The sequence below is a fragment of the Sus scrofa genome, unplaced genomic scaffold, assembly GCF_000003025.6.
Source record: "Sus scrofa isolate TJ Tabasco breed Duroc unplaced genomic scaffold, Sscrofa11.1 Contig1914, whole genome shotgun sequence".
Lineage (NCBI taxonomy): Eukaryota > Metazoa > Chordata > Mammalia > Artiodactyla > Suidae > Sus > Sus scrofa.
In genome coordinates this window covers 1,028,289-1,045,400 of record NW_018084979.1, presented here as the reverse complement: position 1 = coordinate 1,045,400, position 17,112 = coordinate 1,028,289, and the positions used below count along the sequence as shown (strand labels likewise).

Below are 17,112 nucleotides of genomic sequence, written 5' to 3'. Positions count from 1 at the left end.
AGCACAAAAAAAAAAAAAAAAAAAATGGAGCCAATTTAACAGAAGATGAACAAACAGTATATTCAAGACAGTTTTAATATTAATATATTTTCGGGAATTAGAAATACCACTCTTAGATTATGAAAATTACTACTGAAGTGACCATTTTCCCAACTGCAGGATCACAGCATTTATACATATAATACAGTGGACTGCATTGGAACAAACTAGTATTAAAATAAATGTTAACAGATTAAAAAGGGCATCTCCACACCACACCTTGGAGGTCCACCACACCCATATTCAAAATCATTTTTAACAGCATTAAATTATTTTAAGTGCAAATAATTTTTTTAAAAAATCTATGATTGCAGCATCTGTCTTCCTGAATCACGTATTTATGCCAGAAAGTTAACAACTTCCTTGATGAGTGCATTCCAGGTGCCCGCTGACCACCTAAGGTCGTAACATCAGTGCAGCAAGAGACTAACAGCCGAAGCTAAGGGGACGTCTGGTCCAAGAGACATTCTCTTTGACACTAAGTATACATGTATGTATTATATATATTATATGTGAGGTTTTAATTACATTGAATTTTAGAGTAAAAAGCAAGAAAATCTTATTTCTTATTTTTTACTGCAGCCCAAAAAAAGTGGCTTGGAAATGGAAACCACGCCTTTGGGCGAGCGGTGTCCGGCTGCGCGCTGGAGGGCCCTGCCCCGCCAGCCTCTTGCTGCTCCGGCGACGTCCGCTCCGCCGGCGCCCGACGTGCGTCCCGCGCCCAAGTGCCGCTCTTGGCTCCGCCATCGTCGCTCCCTCGAGACCCCGTCCGGGTGAGAATTTCCGAGCAGCAGGAGGGTCGCTACACTACAGTTCCACCTGGAGAACTGGCCTGGTTTTGGGACGACAACAAACCCTGCAAACAAAGCAGTTTACATTAATCCAGCAAAACACGGGGCAACGAGGAGCGTCCCAGCCACTCATCCTGTTCCGGCAGGGGCGCGTGATCACACTTAGGCTCCTGTCGGTTTGGAAGCCGGGGTTTTGAGAAACCCTCCACCTCCATCCATTCACTCCTAACTCATCGGAATCCACTGAGCTTGGCCGCTAGGCCGGCCGGGGCTGGCCTGGGGAGGACGTGGTCCCTCGGGGCCAGGGGTTTTGGAGCATCACTGGCCCAGAGGCAAGGGGCACCACCCGGGGGCTGTTGGCTGTCCTCCCCAAGGGCTGCACTCAGGGCACAGAGGGATCCCCACGGGCCAGCTCAAACCCCCCCCCCCCCCAGCCGGGGTGGGTCCCCAAGGACAGAGTCCAGGGCATTTCCTTTGCTTTCTCTGAGGGGTGGTGTGGTGGGGGCCCCCTGGCTTTAGTGCCAGCATCCAGGGCCCAGCAGGGAGCAAAAGGAGGATCCAGCTCATGGGGGCAGGGGGCTCAGGGCAGAGCCCAGCCCTGCCACTCAGCTGCGGGCACTCTGCCGCAGGAAGAGGCGGCATCTGCCCCTTTGGGGTGGCTCCCGCCAGAGGCGGGAGCTCTGCTGGATTTCTCGCAGTACAGGCGTGAGCTCCGGGCTTGGATACACCTGAAGGGCTGCCCCTCTGACACAGCAAAGGGCACTTAGATTTCTCTGCATTTCCTGCGATGCATGTGGTCCCCGCAGAGTTTGGCATTCATTTATTAAGAAGAATTCTCAGGTTACAGCACTGCAGCACCGAAGCCCCAGGTTTTCAGTTCTATGAACCCAGGTGCCCTCACGTGATCCTGAAACATGCCACACCTCACACAGGACAAGCCTTCAAGCAAACACGGCTGTGTTTTCACATCCTGGATCTGGGCGCACGCCGATGAGGGGACGCTCTGAAAGTGACCTTCAGCTCTGCCCGCGCCTTGCTGGAGGGAAGCTGGGAAGCACGCGGTCCTGCTCCCAGTCATTTTCTCTCAGTTTCTCACCTTGAACCTGAAATCTGTCTGTCGCTCTAGGCAAGATCTCGGAGGCAAAGAACAAGGGAACCTCTCAGAGCGACCCGGGAAGAAGCCCAGCCCCAGGTGGTGGTGGAAGCAGGAGAGGCGCTTCTCACTCCAACCCCACAGCAGGGGCGGGGGGAGGTGAGCGGAGGAAGCAGGGCGCTCTGGCGGCTCAGCCTGGGGACGGGGAGCGCTTTTGGACACTGTGCCCACCTCGGCCCCGCCCGGAGAGGGAGGACGATGGATTTACGACCTCAGCCAGGTGGGGAGCACTGCCCAGACCCCCCCCCCCCCCGCGCCCGCAGAGCTGCAGGGAGGCCGCGGCCTGGCTCCTGTCCAGCCGGACATCGTGGAGGGAGGAAGCCTCTCTTTAACTCGGGAGCCGCCTTCGCATCAGGTAACCTCGCCAGGGTCTAAGGCGTCCAAGCCACGTGGACTCGGTGAGGCCTCTGAGGGTCCGCCCCGGCGGGGCAGGGAATGGGCCTCAGGCCAGGAGCCCCTCCGGCCGCGCTCGGTTGGGGAGGGAGGCCTGCCCCGTGTCCACTTCCTAGAGGTGGAACTGTCCTGCTGGACAGAAGGGACAGTGGAGGCCTCGGGGGAAACAGCGCCGGTCAGAAGAAAGTTAGAAGAAAGTTAGGCATTCCCATCATGGCTCGTCAGTTAATGAACCCAACTAGGATCCATGAGGGCGCAGGTTTGATCCCTGGCCTGGCTCAGTGGGTTAAGGATCTGGCGTTGCCGTGAGCTGTCGTGTAGGTTGCACATGTGGCTCGGATCTGGCATGGCTGTGGCTATGGTGTAGGCCAGTGGCTACAGCTCCAATTCGACCCCTAGCCTGGGAACCTCCATATGCTGTTGGTGCAGCCCTAAAAAGCAAAAAAAAAAAAAAAAAAAAAAGGAAAAATTATATGTGGAGGTCCCTGGTGGCTCAGCAGGTTAGGGCTTCGGCGTTGTCACTGCAGCGGCTCGGGTCACTGCCGTGGTGGTTTTGCTCCCTGGCCTGGAAACTTCCACATGCCACAGGTGTGGGAAAAAAACAAACAAAAAACCGAAAAATTAAATGTGAAAAATAGCTTTATTTCTATAAGCCTGTGCTTTAGTTTAAAGGCTACTGGGTGATGAGGAAAAAGATGAAAACACACAGGCCTCCATCGAAGGCTCCAGACACTCTTAAGGGGAAGGCAGGCACGTTCACCTGAGAACACAGCTCGGGCGGCTTTCAGCGCGGGGCGGGGGTCCCTGACCGGCGGCTGCCTCCTGGCCTCCTGGAGCCTCTCCGCGGGGGGGGGGGGGGGGGGGGGGCGGCGGGGAGAGCGCCTGGCCCCGGGCGACCTCGCTGCTCTCCAGCTGTCTGGGCAGCGTGGCAGCAGCTGGTCGGCCCACCCGACACGGACAGCTGGCAGTTAGGGGCTTTAGAAATGTCACTCCAGCCAGGATGGCACAGTGTCCTGTTAGCACCCCAGGAAGGACCCCTCTTAGAGGACTGGTCACAGCCCTGGACTCTGACATGAATAAGCGGTTCTGTTCTCAGCAGAGCTGCCCCTGCATTCCCGCTAAAGATTTCACAGGAAAACTGAGAAAACACTCTGGCTCTTAGCGTGGGTCTGATTGTGATTTTTAAGACTAAGCTAACAGAGTTAGGTCTTTGTTCCCGAAGAATGTATAGAAAAAATATTTTAGTTGAAAAACAATTTACAACAAAGGGATACACCTTGTTCACAGGTGCTGCCGAGATCGTGGACCCGACAGCGAGAAACGACCCCGAGAGTCAGAGCAGCCCACGCCCGAGAAAGGCCGCATCCTGGAGTCCCACTGGGCCACGGTGGGCCTCACCCGGAATGGCCGAGACCGCAGAACCGAACCTCGGGCGGGCCACTGTGGGATGGGCTGCCTGTGAATCACCGGGTCCCCTGAGCACCGCTCAAAGCCCCCCCACCCCACCCCGGGGCAGGCTCGGCTGAGAATTGGAGCTCAGGGGTCAGGGCTTGGCCTTGCCTGGTGCGGGGGGCTCGCACCCCGCAGAGCACTTAACCCTTGAGGCTCTGGTTCTGGACAGCCTGCCAGGAGCTCCCCAAACTACCTCCCCTCGATCGGAGACTGCAGGGTGAGTCTTTGTAAAGAGAAGAATGGGGATGGCGCCAGGCTCGCTTGCTCCAGGGCCGTTTCTAGCTGTGGGTACGTTTTCCTAACCCATCCACACGCCACCCAGGCTGCTGCAGAAGAGAAGCGAGAGAAGCCGGACAGATTCTAAGGCACAGGAGGCCAGAATCCCTGGGTTAGGGGTGCAGGGCTGCAGGGCTGCAGGGGGAGGGTGCCCGCTCCCCTGGCGCATCCTCTGTGCCACTCCCTGAGCATCCAGACCCCGCCCTGCCCTGGGCCCACTGTTCACAGTGGCCTGGGACTTGGCACCACTGGGCAGCTGCCCCTTTGCCAGCCTTGACCTCCCCAACGACAGGGCACACTGATGGGACATTTCCCCAGAGAGGCCACTCAACCAGAGAAAGCGATCCTGGGAAAAAGGGTTTCTTAACGCACAACCAGTTAAGGGGTTTGGGGTTCCTGTGAGAGCCGAGTCCTTGGAGTTCCCATCGTGGCTCAGTGGTTAATGACCCCGACTAGCATCCATGAGGATGCAGGTTCAATCCCTGGCCTCGCTCACCGGGTTAAGGATCCGGCATTATGGTGACTGTGGTGTAGGCCGGCAGGTGTAGCTCCAATTGGACCCCTAGCCAGGGAACCTCCATACGTGGTGCATGCGGCTCTAAAAAAGTGACAAAAGGACAAAAAAAGAGAACCAAGCCCTTAACTGGGAAGAGTCCCTCGTGTTGCCTGCAGCCCACACCCAGCCCCACTCCTAGGTGACCCACTGTGGCTCTGAAACCCTCTCTGCTCCATGGGGCGGGGGGTCCCTTCAAGGAGGCGCTCAGCCATGCCAGCTCCCGTGAAGGCTGGGCCAGAGGCCCGGGGGTGGGCCGCGTACCTCTAGATCTGCTGCCCTAGAGCACCCAGAGACGCGCTGGTCCAGAATCACTTCGGCAGGCAGCCTCACGTGGAAGAAGGAACTTAATGTCAAGGTTACGAACGAGGTATTTTTTAAAAGATCAAAGTGGTGTGTGTCTGTGTCTGTCTGTCTGTCAGGGGCTTAGTGTCTGCTCAAGCGCTAAGGACAAGTCACAGCTTCCATAGTAGCCGTGAGGTCCGAGCCGGCCACTCAGAGGGTGCAAGTCAGGCTCTTTCTGCTTCGGCAGCTGAGTCGGGGCGAGCGCCACGGCGCTGGGGCGCAGGGACAGCACAGTCACGGAGGGGAGGGCAGCCAGCAGGCCCCAGTGTCCCTGCTCGAGCATCATCAGGAGGGAGTTACTGGGGCGGGGCCTGGGGCAGCTCCCCGGGGCTCGGGGAGGGGAGGCACAGGCCTCGGCCTGGGATCCCTGCCTTCAGCACAGTCCGCAGCGGGACAGAGCCCACCTCGAGGGGACGGCCTCCCACTGCCCTGCTTACCGGAGCCTGAGAGCCTGGGGTGGGAGGCAGGACGCAACGAAACCTTCAGCAGCTCGGCTGCAGAGCCCAGGCCTGCCTTCCCCACCCTGGACCCGGCTCAGACGAAGGTCACACAAAACAGTGCCTGTGGTCCTGCTCAGAACAAACACTGCATTTAGTAAGTTCCTGAAGAAGAGACGCCCCTAAGAGCCAGCAATGCCCGGGGCTCTTTGGTCTATAAACATTAACAAAGCCCTTCATTTTACAGCATTTAAAAGCTTTTCCTTTTTGGTTCACTGAGTTTTTTTAAAGCTTAGGTGTGAAAATGACTATGGAAATTATCTACGTTTACAGTTCGTTCAGACGTTTATTTAAGGTCGTTATACAGAGGACAACCTCAGTTCTTCAGAATATCAAGTATGTACGAAGTCTCTAGCTGTGACAGTGACAAGGGAACAGCTAAAAACCAAGGCAGTGAAACAAACATGATTTTCTTAAAATTATAAAGCAACAATACTGATATTAAAGCTTCATTAATTATTGCAACAGTTACAAACTTAATTTACCAACATTTCCTGTGAGGAAGGCTCTTAATGAAATTTATTCAAGTTTTCAAGAAATTAGATGAAAATGTAGAAAAGAAAATATACATGAATTTTGGTTTTCACTAAAGGGAGATACACAGTTTTATACAGTGTCACCTAACAGAGTAACCTTTAATAAACTTAGGTGTACAGAAATTAAAAATGCAGAAAAAAAATTCGCTTTTACATTTTAAAACTGAGAGACAGCGATGGAACCGTGACAAGATTCATGGAACAGATGCAGCAAGGACTAAGAAGTCAGTACCAGTGGGGCAGCGTCCCTCTCCCGGAGGGGCTGTTACACAGAGGCGTGAACTTGGCTCTGACTTTCAAAGGGAACAACAGGTACAAGCGCTCTTCCAGGTCAGCCCTGGACTCCTCTCTCCCCACCGTCTCTCTCAGCGGCCAGCACAGGGGTCCTGGAGCCGACCTGGACAAGTGACAGTCCCAATCAGCTCAGCGCAACGGGTGTGCTCTGGACAAGGAGGGGGCCTGGCCAATTGTCCCTGCTGAGGTCCCTAGGCAGCCGGCTCTGGTCACTCATCAGGCCAACACACAAACACAGCAAGGAAGCCCCAGGCGTGGGCACGCCCGAAGCTGCAGGACAGTGGGCACAGGCAGCCACCGCTGCCCCTCAGCCGCCTGTGCGTGGGGTCACGCCTCCCAGCCTGGCTACGGCCCCCGCTCGGGTCCTTCCCCCGAAATCCACAGGGAGCTCTGCTTCCACTTCGCCCTTCCTCGGACAGCCAGACCCGCGCCCGCGGCCTCCGGGCGTTCAGGGGCTCCGTGCCCGCGCTGCCGGCCCCCTGAGCGCCCCCCACGTGGGGCCCCCACAGCAGAGCCGTCCGCGACCCCCTCCCAAGCCAGAGGCGCCGAGAACCCGCGCCGCGGGCCGGCGGGGCGCGGGCGGCAGCGGAGGGGACCCGCCCAGCGCCTCGATCCCCAGGGCCCCCGCCGCTGCCGCCCGCCGCCGCCAGAGCTCGGGCTCCTTCCCGCGTCCCCTCCCGTCTGTCCTGAGGCTGCTTTACGCTTCGTCCCAGTCTCGGCTCACCGAGAACTCGCCCAAAACGCTAGAGGGGTCGCTCAGCGCAAAAGGCGAAATTTAGACACCCCCCCTCCCCCCGCCCCGGGTCCGGTCCGTGCAGAACCCAGAGCTCGGGGTAGTTTTTAGCGGCTGCCTACCCCCTGCCGCGGGCGCGCGCGCTCCGAGAAGAAGGCGCTGTTCCCGAAGGTTCCTTCTCCAGCCTCCCGGGGGAGACGCTCGGCCGGGGGCCGGGCCGGGTGCCCCCCCCCCCCCGCCCCAGCGCCTGGCACGCCCTGGAGGCCGGCGAGGAGCCCGAGGAGGGCAGGGCCGCCGGCCGCGGCTGTCACCTGCGCCGCCGCCAGCGCTGCGTCCGGGGCGCCGCAGAGTCGCGCTGCCCCGGCAGGAACAGCCTCTTCTTGCCCAAAGGCGTTTTATTCCGGAGGTTAGCTTAGAAAAGATGTTCTTGCTCGAAATAATGTTTAAGCTGAAAAACGGAAACATTTCAAAGAGAAAGCTCGAAGTTCTGTGCGAAACTCCCCATCGCCCCCAGACGACCCGCAGCAGCCACGGCGCCTGCCGGCCCGGAGGGGAGGCCGCCGGCCCCTCGTCTGCGGGCGCCGCCACGCAGAAGCCATCGAGGGCCCCTCCCTCCCCAGGGCCCTTCGGGCCTGGTCTGGGAGGACGCCCGGCCCTCCGCCGGCCCTCCTGACGACCGCTGGAGGCTGCGCTGGCTGCCCGGAGAGGGGGGCCGAGCAGCCTGGGCCAAGCCAGCCCCACCCCAGCACCCGACGCCCGGCACGGGGGCCCCAGACAGATGCCAAGGATACACGCCCCAGTGGAAACTGGAAGAGCGAGACTGCGACCAAGGCCCAAATCCCAAACTGTGCGGGGACCACGGACTGGAAAGCTGAAGGTGGGGGCGGCGGCGAAGATGGACGCCGACTTTGGTCAACACATTTCAGAGCTGTTTTTTTTTTTTTTTTTTGGTCTTTTTGTCTTTTTAGGGCCGCATCCACGGCATATGGAGAGTCCCAGGCTAGGGATCGAATCGGAGCTGTAGCTGCCGGCCTACAGCACAGCCACAGCAACGCAGGATTCGAGCCACACTGTGACCACAGCTCACAGCAACGCCGGATCCTTAACCCACTGAGCGAGGCCAGGGATTGAACCTGTGTCCTCATGGATCCTTGTCAGATTCACTTCTGCTGAGCCACAAGGGCAACTCCTCGAGCTTCTTTCTTAAGGACACGATACCATCCCCCTCTCGCCTCTCCTACCCTGCTCCCACCCCCAGACCCCCCCAGGTTAGTCTCCCCAGCAGACACTGACGGCCAGAAGGAACCAGAAAGAGCCCAGTCGCCCAAGCGCCAGTTCCGCGGGCCACACGCAAGGCTCTTCTGCCAGCAGTGTGATGAGCTGAAAGGTCATGCTTGACAGGCTCTCCTCCAAAGGCTACTTACCTGGGATCCGATCGCCACTTCCGCTTAGGCCAAATACAAAGTCCTGAATTTTGAAACTGCATACTCAATGCCTCAGAAGCATTTGAAACGGAATTTCTGAAACTATGTGGGTACATACGGCTGCACGTGGCGTGTCGGTCCCTAACCTCTGCATCTGACAGCCAATTTATTAGCCTTCGCAGTTCAAAGAGCCCACAGGGATGGCTGGCTTTGCCACCCTAGGGTGGTTAACGTTTAGGAACAAAGGACCATACCTTCCAGGTTACAGGACGCCAACAGTCCCACGGACCGTGACGCGTACCCAGGGGGACATGCAGCTGGAAGGACACTGCCACTGCTGCCACAGGTAACAGAGGCCACCTGCGTCACGGGCAGGTGGACACGTGTGCAGCGGGGCATGGCGGGGGGAGCTGGCCCGGCCTTCCCCGGGGAGGGGGGCGGTGGGTGGGCGCGCTCTGGCTGCTGGAGGAGCACAGCGCTTCTGCTCCATCAGCCACCCTCACCCTGCAGAGAAGCCAGGGTCTCCAGGCCGGCACTTGGCTGAACTGCGTTTACGACTCACACCAAGGTAAGTGATCAGGCTGGCTATGTTTAATCGCCAAGGCGGGTGCAACAGAAAAACAAACCGAAGTGACCAAAATAATAAGATCCGCATCATCCTGACTTAAAACACACAGCTCAAAGCGCCATCTCATCCATCGTCTCAACTGGAATCGGAAAGAAAACCCCGCCCACAGCTAGGAGGGATCTTGAGGACTCAGTCAAACACAGCAGTTTCCCCTGGAGGCGGAAGCCTCCGGAAGCAGCCAGTCTGAGCAGAGGGCGGCCCTGGCACCAGCAGCCACAGACCCCAGGCAGGGGAGGCGCTTGGGGTGGGAGCCCCCGACCCAGAGGCCCGGGGCATCCCGGGAATGATCACAGCTCGTGAACCACGACTAACCTGACCACAAGAAAAGGAGCAACCTGCACCGGCCCTTCCCCTCCGGCGGGAACACAAAACCCAAACCAGGGAAAAGCTGCAAGTTCTCTGCACCCTGGGGGCCTAGGAGTCTTCACACCACAAAGCCGAGGAGTCTGAAGGGCCTCCGGTCATGTGCCTTTTGACCAAAAAACCACAAAAACTCACAAGAGTCCCTCCCCCCGAACCCAAAAGAAAACAGAACCTCCTTCCCCTTGCTGGAGAAAACATAAGCAAATTGCATTCGACATAAAAGATCTTGGCTTATGTGTCAAGAGGCACTTCTGCCAACGCTGCTGGCGCCCTCAGCCCGCAGTTCATGGTAACTGGCCAGGCTCGTGGATATTTTATTTAGTGCACAGAATCTCAATCAAAGTGCTACAAACTGCTTCTTTGAAAAAAGATGTTTATTAAACAATTTTAATTGTCATAAAATGACTAAAATGGGTTTTAAAAATTAAGGCTCTTCTCTTTCTGTGGATTGCCAGACAATGTAAAAATAATATCAATCAACCCTGCTGAACGCTTTGTTCCTAAAGTTAAATTTCATAGATTCCTACACATTTTATGATTAAGATAAAAAAGGGGACTTCTTATAAATGACAGTTAATGGCCGCCCGTAGTGAACACACGCTCTGATCAGGTGTACAATATTCTAATTGAGTGCTTGAGCAAAAATATTCCAGTTGAAGCAGAAATTTTAATTTTAGCATTTTTAAAGTCACTGTTTCCCCACACTGTCATGATTTTCCTAAAATCGAAATCGTCTAATACAGGAACGCTAGCCTGGGGACGCTATATACTCCCAGGAGGGTGACTGACTTGGCTGGCAATTAGTTTGATTATATTTTTTAAACGTTCTAAGGTGAATTATCAAATGATTCGGAATTACATGGCATGCAGTATCCAAAATTATGGCTCTGATGCATTGAGATTTACATTAAGAAGAAGTGTCATTCACAGTCATTGTACACCCCGCCCCTCCCGCAAGAAAAAAATCACTACCTATTCAAGTTCTAGATCTGGTGCAGCATTAAGGGTTAAAACTTACCACTTTACCAGGCCTTCCCCATGTGCAAATAAATCCCTCCTGACAAGCAGTGACTATACAGTCTTCAAGAAAAATCAATACCGTCAGTCTTTCGTGGGCTATCTTTTTACAGATGAGCGGCTCTAACAAGGGAACGTCTTCCATCCGAGGGCACAGGGCCGTGCCCAGAGTTTTAGCTGGGTCCGTTCTGGCTTTCGTGACCAGGTTCAGTTTGTCGCTGCTCTTGCTAGAGATGTGTCCCATGCTGTGGTTTCGCTTGTGGTCTTTCTCGTGGTGCCTGTCCTTGCGCTCGTGCAGGGAGAGCGTGGCGAACTTGCTGACCCCGGACGCCACGGCCCCGTCGGCGACGCTGCTCTTGCTGCCCGCGCCGGACACGGCCGAGTGCGGGAGGCTGTTGGACCGCGGCAGGGGCGGCGGCGCCGCGTTGCCCGGCGTCGAGACACTGTTCCCGGCGCTGCCGACGGGGGGGCTCGTGGCGTTCATGACGTTGGTGTGTGTCCTCGCTCTCGAGAGGGGCTGGTGGGGGAAGAGGATGTCCTCCGTGAGGTCCCAGAGGCAGAGCTGCGTGTCCTGGCCCACGGAGCCGAAGCGGTAGGTGACGCTGACGGGGCGGCTCTCGGTCGAGTTCCGCTTGGACAGCCGGGACTGGGTGCTGTTGGCGCGGTCTCGGCCGAAGTGCAGAAGGTCTTGGAAGTCCTCGTCGCTGCCACTCAGCTCCAGAGGGTCGCTCTCCTCCACGCTGGTGGTGTAGGGGTCGAAGGCCACCACGCTGACCCAGGACTTGTGCCCGTGGCCCCGCGCTATCACCCGGCGGTCTCCAAAAGACCAGACCGTCACCAGGTCGTCCTCGCCGCCCGTCACAATGTACTTGCCGTCGGGGCTCCAGCACACGCACAGCAAGCCTCCAAAGTAGCTTTTCATGGTGCCGTGCAGCTCCACCGAGTCAAAGTTGAACACCCGCAGGAAGCCGTCCTGGCTCACGCACGCCAAGAACTTGCCATCTGGGGAGAAAGCAAACTCGTTGAGGGCCCCCTCGCCCACCGTCCACTTAAGGAGAGGGTTCCTCGTGGATTTGCTCTTGCAAGTGTGCACGGCAAAGCTCTCTCCCTGCTTCAGAAGCTGGTAGTGGGGGGCTGTGGTGCCACAAGCGTGCTCCACATTATACAAGTACATGTTCCCGCTCGAATGGGCTACTAGGAACAGGCTTTCCGAACCAGGAACCCATCTGACACAGGTTACTCGCGACTTGTCTATTAGTCTCTGTGAAGACAAAGGAGAACACGTTATCACCAAGGAGCACGGGCTCAGGCCTGCCCTTCCAGCCAGCAAACCTGCCTGCTTCTCGCCAGACGGGACGCGGCCGCCCGGCGCCCCACGCTACCCCCTGTGCCCTCACCTTCAGGGCTGCGCCTGGGTGTCCGGCCGCCGGCTTCCCGAGGGAGTCGCTGCGGACAGCCCACCGTGTGCCCGACCCACACTGCTCCCGGCGCCGGGACACACTGGTGAGAGGGACAGCCCTGGGCACTCTGCACACCCCACGCCCGTGACTGGCTGCATCTCCAGGGCAGCCTTCTCTGAGGCCCCGGGCAAACTGCAGTCCTCGCAGCCAGGAGAGCCAGGCCCCCAGGGGTCCCTGCACCACCCTGTGGCCACACAGCCCGTGCTGACGACACTGCCCCTCGGGCTGCCTCAGGCCCCCAGGATATAACACATCTTCTGGGCCCCACCTCGTCCCTGATTCACTGCAGCTTCCTCATTCATACTCGCTTCCTGTGTGCAGCCTGAGAAGCAATTCCTCCCCTTCTGCTTTGGAACGAGGCGGTGTTTAAAAGACCAACAGGTGACCAGAGCTCAGGACTATGCGCCTCCTCCTATTTATGTACAATCCGCTGGCCAAACTTTCTCAGGCACAGATCACGAGTCTTGCCTTTAAAACCGAAAGAACAACAGGCAGAGGTAGAAACTCCCCAGAGGGAGGACCCCCCTCCACACAAGCTTCCCTGCTTGCAGGCTTGCTGTGGGGCTGCCTGGCACAGCGGCTTTCACAGGACCGCCCAGTCCCCAGACCACATCACCAGAAACCCTCCGGGAGTTCCCAAGACTCCCGAGGCCTCGGCAGCTCCTCCTGCCCAACGCCCCCGCTGCACCCCGAGGCGCCTCAGGGGCCCGCAGGCGGGGCGTGGGCCAGAGCCTCTCACTTCCCTCCCTGGCTGGACCCCCGCCTCGAGCTCAGGAGGGGCACTGGGGCACGGAGACGTGGGGCCCACCAAGCGCCTTCTGCCCAGTCGGCCCTTCACGCGAGTCCCTGAAAACTTTACAACTTGGGTTTTTCACAGAAGAGATGCATGAGCATGAGAGCTGGTGCAGAAAACTGGGCCGGGAAGGAGGCAGCCGAGGGAGGCAGCCAGGGGCCGGGGGGTGCGGAGGCCTGACCCCGCACAGCTCGCAGCTGGGCTTGGGGCTCAGCAAGAGCGACGAGGTGGCAGGCCCACTGCTGTCGCTCTACAGTGTCACAGACATGGGACGGCACGCTGCCCCCTTAAATGAACAGAGAAGCAGCGGGCCAGCCTTGGGCACCCGCACGGCGTCACCCCGTCTCCTTCCTCTCCTGCCTGGTGACCTGCCTGTACAAGGCAGCTGACCTACGCGAACGCCAGCAACCTGACAGCCCAGCGCTGCTCTGGCAGTTTCCATGAGACCAACGTCGCTTCTGCCACAGGAGGTTGGAGGCGCCGTGTGAGGCCAGATCAGGGCATTTGTTTGGGGGGAGCCCACCCTACCCACCAGGTCTTGCTGTACCCACGGGGCCCAGGTACACCTGACCTCAGCGTGACCAGCCTGCTGGCCCAGTGCCCAAGGGTGGTGGTAACTTGTCCGCATCCCTGGCCTGGTCAGGCAGCTACAAAAGCCACCCTATCTGTCCTGGCACTGCGGCTCTCAACTCCTGCACCCGACACGTCACCGCCACCACATCCACTCTCAATTCTCCCAGGGTCTCTCTGCTGTCACTCTTGCATGTGTAGAAAATTTAAGGATGGACATAAAAATTCTAGCGCCATGGTTAGGAGAAAATTTTGCTTTCGGCTTAAAAAGACACAATAAAAATAACTCCAGTGGAACTCAAAACTGTAGTACTGGTACGGGAGGGCAGCACCGCCCTGCAGCTGTGAGGAGAGGAGACGCACCACTGCAGCACCGCAATTAAAACGCACGTCGCTGGGAGGACAAAACGCACCTGAAGACTTTGCTCCGCATTAAAAAGGTGCGGGAGACTGCCGTGAGCAGACACGGGGACATAACCTATAGACCAACGCCTGAGCCCACGTTCTGCGCCCCCACTGGGCGCCCAGGGAGACGCCCGGCACCCCCAGGCACTTGCGGGCCAGGCGCGCCCGTTTAACCAACCACAGGCCAAACGATAAATGGACCACAGACCCACCTCTAACGCAGAAAAGGGCCCCGCAGCCTATCTACACCCCCGCCGTCCCCGGCAGACCACGCGCTCACACCGGGCAACACCGCTTCCTCGGGGGCTCGGGGGCTGCCGGGCCTCACCCTGAGCTGGGGCGCAGAGCAGGCACATCAGGGCAGCAGGGCTGACTCCCGACCCGAGCAGCCACTCTGGGGCCAGGCGCTGAGCAAGAGGCCCTGCACACGTGCTCCTCGGTCAAGATAAGATAACTCTGCCGTGGACGCCTGCACCTTCTCAAAGGGTAACAGACGCCTCATCCACGGACCAGAGCGCGCAGCAGAAAGCCTCGCTCGGGCCCCTTCCCCCGCCCCAGGTCCCTCTCCAGAACCGCGTCATCAGCTCCTGTTTCTCTCTCCAGAGAGCCCTGTGTGGACCAGGCAGACAGGGGTTTGAACCCGTGTTCATCCACCCCCTTCTCTTCGCTGTTTGCACCTCTGTTTTCTCAGTCAGTCCCCCATCACCTACATCTGTGCTGGCACAAAGAAAGCCTCCTCATTCTTCCCACAGCCGCAGAGTCTTCAGTTATATGGACACACTGCGGTTTATTGTCAAAGTCCTCCCATCCCGCGCCCCATGGACATTTACGCCGCAAAGAATCACCTGCACATGAGGTGGTTTTCATATGTATATACCTGCAGGATAAATTCCCAGGGGAACAGCTGGGCCAAAAGGTACATACATTTATAATTTACAGATATCACCAAACTACCTCCATGAAGACGGAACAATTCCTGTTCCCATCAGCACGCAGAGTAAGAGCGCCCGTCTCCCCAAAGGAAGGCGGCTGCTGTTGCTGGATTCCCCACCAGGAAACAGGCTCAGAGAGGTCAAAAGCCAGCCTGAGGCCCCTTCCACTGCCCACTCATTCGTGTGTCCATTCTGTACTGAACGCGTGACTGCGTGCCAGGCACTGACACAGCTCCGACCCCCACCGCCCTGCCCACACGGAATTCACCACGTTCCAGGGGGCTGACAGGCAGCGACATGGATGGCACCTGATGGCAAGGAATGCTGTGGGGCAAAACCCAACCACGGAAGGACAACGAAGGGCCGGAGGAGTGGAGTGACCCCAGTCTCAGCCAGGAGGCCACCTCGGCAGAGAGGGCTTGCTGGGCGAGGGCCAGGGCCAGGGCGGGCCTAAGAGGGCAGCAGACAGCAGGGGGGAGAGGCAGGAGGAGGTGGGCGAGGCCATCCTCCCGGGGGAAGCACTGGAAGGGTGCGGACTGAGGGGGGAGCCAGCCAAGCTCTATCCAGTCCGTCGCTGGTGCAGGCGACGGACTGGGCAAGGCCACCAGCACAGGCCTGTCAGCCCCCAGGATGGCGCTGCTGCCTTCAGTGCCACCAGGACATCAACCAAGGCCCTCAGACCCCAGGGCAGGGTGGGAGCCTGGAGCCAGCCAGGAGTCACTCAAGTTAAATCACTCCAGGTTCTTACTTGGTTTGGGTTTAACAAAAAAGGAAAAGAAGAGAAAGCATTTTACCTGTCTTTCGAATTAAGAAACAAATACCCAGAACAGCCCAGTTTCTGCACCAGAAGGGTATGTGTGTGTATAATTTCCCCCCGTTTTCCAGCTGCACCTGCAATATATGAAGCTCCCAGGCCAGGGATCAAATCTGAGCTGCAGCTGCGACCTATGCCACAGCTGTGGCACTGCTGGATCAAACCTGGATCTTTAACCTGCTGCACCACAGTGGGAACTCCCACAAGGGCTAATTTTTGTTCCAAAAAATGTCTAGTGAAGAAAGTGAAGAAGCCCCGTCAGTTCTCAGTGTGAAGTACTGGGATTTCCCTGCTGGGTTTGAGTTCTCCAGTATCAGTGGGGCTGCGATCTGAACAAGCACATGTTTGGAGGTGTCGAAAAACCACCCAGGCAAAACCCCAGGCCCCTCTGAGGAGCCCTTGGGTGGAGCTGGGGCAGGGCCCCTGCCGGGGAGCCGCACCAGAGCATGGCACCCATTCCGGCTGGAGGACCTGGGCAGGAACCGTACCCTGGGGCTCGCGACCCGAGGTCCCAGGCTAAGGGGCTTGGGCTGCGACCCTGAAGCCCAGAGCTGCCCAGTTCCTCAGTCCCAAGCGCATGAAATGTGGCTGCTCCGAAGTGAGATGTGCTGGGAGGTGAATACACACTGGAGTCTGAAGACAGGAAACTGTGGAAACTATTTCATTCATAATTTGCTATCAGCTCTATGTTGAAATATTTGGATATATTAGATAAAATACCTGAATTTCACCTATTTTTTAACTTATTTAATGTGGCTATTAGAAAACTGCAGATTGAATGTGTGGCTGGCACTGCAGCGGGGGCAGCGCTGAGGAGCGTGGGACGCCCAAGGGTCGGGAAAGGGAAGTGACAGAATAAAGTGACGCCCGTCAGCAGCTGCCAAAGTGGGGTGGGGACGGACTAGTCAGGAGGCTATGACGACTGTCCACGGACAAAAGGGTCTTCAACTCGACCAGCGGCAGTGCGGCAGGATGGACCGCTCCCCCGGGAATGGGGCTGCGGGGGGCAGGCTTTGAACCTGACTGACCTGGAAGGCGGTGACGGGCAGGAGCGGAGAGGTGACTGTGCTGAGGAGAAGTTCAAGGGTCCTCAGCCAGGAGGCGGCTGAGGAAAAGGACCAGGAACGACAAGGAAATCAGCCGTGGACAGGAAGAGCCAGACCCAACCTCCTGAGCGCTCCAAGGCAGAAGGCGCACAGGCAGAGGAGGAGTGAAGCTTTGGGGAGAGCAGAAGGAAAGGCCGAGAGCAGGAGCCGGGAGCCCCACGGGGGAGGAAGGAACCCACAGGCCAGCAGCTCTCCTCCCCGCATCAGCACTTCCCGCGGCCTTGGGACAGGGTCCCCAAGGGCAGCTCTGCTCCAGACCAGGAAGCGAGGCTCTCAGCCTCAGCGGGGAGCAGGCAGGGCAGGGGAGGCCTGGGGGGGGCACCCAGGAGAAGAAGGGCCAGGGCTGGAGAGGAGGCTGAAGGGAAGCGGGAGCTCTGGGCTCCCGGCAAGCCCTGAGCAAGGGCAGGAGAGGCGGGCAGGGGGCCCCGGAGGCTGGGGGGAGACGCACGGCTGCCTGGCTTTCCATTCAAAGGTCAAATTCCAAGTTGCCCCAAGGCCTACTTTTATAAAATCACTCTCACAACCCAAACCTGGACAC

The 17,112-nt window shown here is 57.9% G+C and overlaps 2 protein-coding genes across 12 annotated transcripts in view; one reads left to right on the top strand and one right to left on the bottom strand.

The window, feature by feature from the left end:
• The window catches only part of MOK (MOK protein kinase), a 59,323-nt gene extending 54,276 nt beyond the window's left edge, over positions 1 to 5,047 (top strand). For all 4 annotated transcript variants that reach the window (XR_002341105.1, XR_002341104.1, XR_002341103.1 and 1 more), the window contains exons 13-16: positions 354 to 529; positions 622 to 812; positions 1,957 to 2,338; positions 3,664 to 5,047. The gene's annotated coding sequence lies outside the window, so the exon portion shown is untranslated. The remainder of the gene's footprint in view (positions 1 to 353; positions 530 to 621; positions 813 to 1,956; positions 2,339 to 3,663) is intronic.
• The window catches only part of WDR20 (WD repeat domain 20), a 66,948-nt gene continuing 49,897 nt past the window's right edge, over positions 62 to 17,112 (bottom strand). For 3 of the 8 annotated variants that reach the window (XM_021081577.1, XM_021081581.1, XM_021081576.1), the window contains 2 exons: positions 10,496 to 11,755; positions 62 to 895 (listed from right to left, as the gene is read on the bottom strand). In XM_021081577.1, coding sequence (XP_020937236.1) covers positions 842 to 895; positions 10,496 to 11,755 — 1,314 coding nt within the window. In that variant the 3' untranslated portion in view covers positions 62 to 841. Of the gene's footprint in view, positions 896 to 5,765; positions 6,433 to 7,184; positions 11,756 to 17,112 lie in introns of those variants that run through there. The other 5 variants (XM_021081578.1, XM_021081580.1, XR_002341100.1 and 2 more) reach the window with 4 other exon arrangements.